Source organism: Aplysia californica, unplaced genomic scaffold (assembly GCF_000002075.1).
Source record: "Aplysia californica isolate F4 #8 unplaced genomic scaffold, AplCal3.0 scaffold00593, whole genome shotgun sequence".
NCBI classification, from domain to species: Eukaryota; Metazoa; Mollusca; class Gastropoda; order Aplysiida; family Aplysiidae; genus Aplysia; species Aplysia californica.
Genome location: NW_004797863.1, coordinates 336,754 through 337,523, shown reverse-complemented (window position 1 = coordinate 337,523; position 770 = coordinate 336,754). Strand labels below are relative to the sequence as shown.

Below are 770 nucleotides of genomic sequence, written 5' to 3'. Positions count from 1 at the left end.
CCTTCACCAACACCGCCAACGACAACAATCACGACCACACCACCACCACAAACAAGATCACCACAAACCACCACCACCAACAACAACAACAATAACAGTACACCACCAAAACCACCACCACTAACAACAACCACCACAAAAACACTCCCAGCAACAACAATAACAACAAGAAAAACAACAACAACAAACAACAACTCACCTGAGCACGAGTAACCGTCCATGTTGAGCCAATACCCGTGTGGACAACTACAGGTATAACTGCCCATGGTGTAGGTACAGTTGTGTTGAAACAGCAGCAACAACAACAACAATAACTACAACAATAGCCACAACCATCAACCATCACCACCACCACCAACAACAACAACCACCACCACACCACACCACTAACTACCACCCCTAACAACAACAAACACAACCACCACAACCACCACCACCACCAAAAACATCCCCCAAAGAGCAACAACAACATTTCAAATCACCAACACTACCACGACCACGACCACGACCACCACCACCAAGAACAACAACAAACAACAACTCACCTGAACACGAGTAACCATCCATGTTGAGTCTATATCCGGGGGGACAACTACACTTGTAACTCCCCATGGTGTTGGTACAGTTGTGTTGGCACACGGCACGGCCTTCTGCACACTCATCCCGGTCTGAGGGGAACACGCAAAGCAAACAGATGGGTCAGCTTTTTAAATGTTGAAATAACCGTATTATTACGATGTCCAGACTTCAACCAATCCCCATTACCCCAT

The 770-nt window shown here is 46.8% G+C and overlaps 1 protein-coding gene across 1 annotated transcript in view; it reads right to left on the bottom strand.

Annotated features, from left to right (window-relative positions):
* LOC101857206 (hemicentin-1) overlaps positions 1 to 770 on the bottom strand; it is a gene marked incomplete in the record, with an annotated part of 120,102 nt that overhangs the window by 2,500 nt on the left and 116,832 nt on the right. Inside the window, 1 exon segment of the mRNA XM_013087487.2 lies at positions 546 to 668. Within this exon segment, the coding sequence (XP_012942941.1) occupies positions 546 to 668 (123 nt within the window).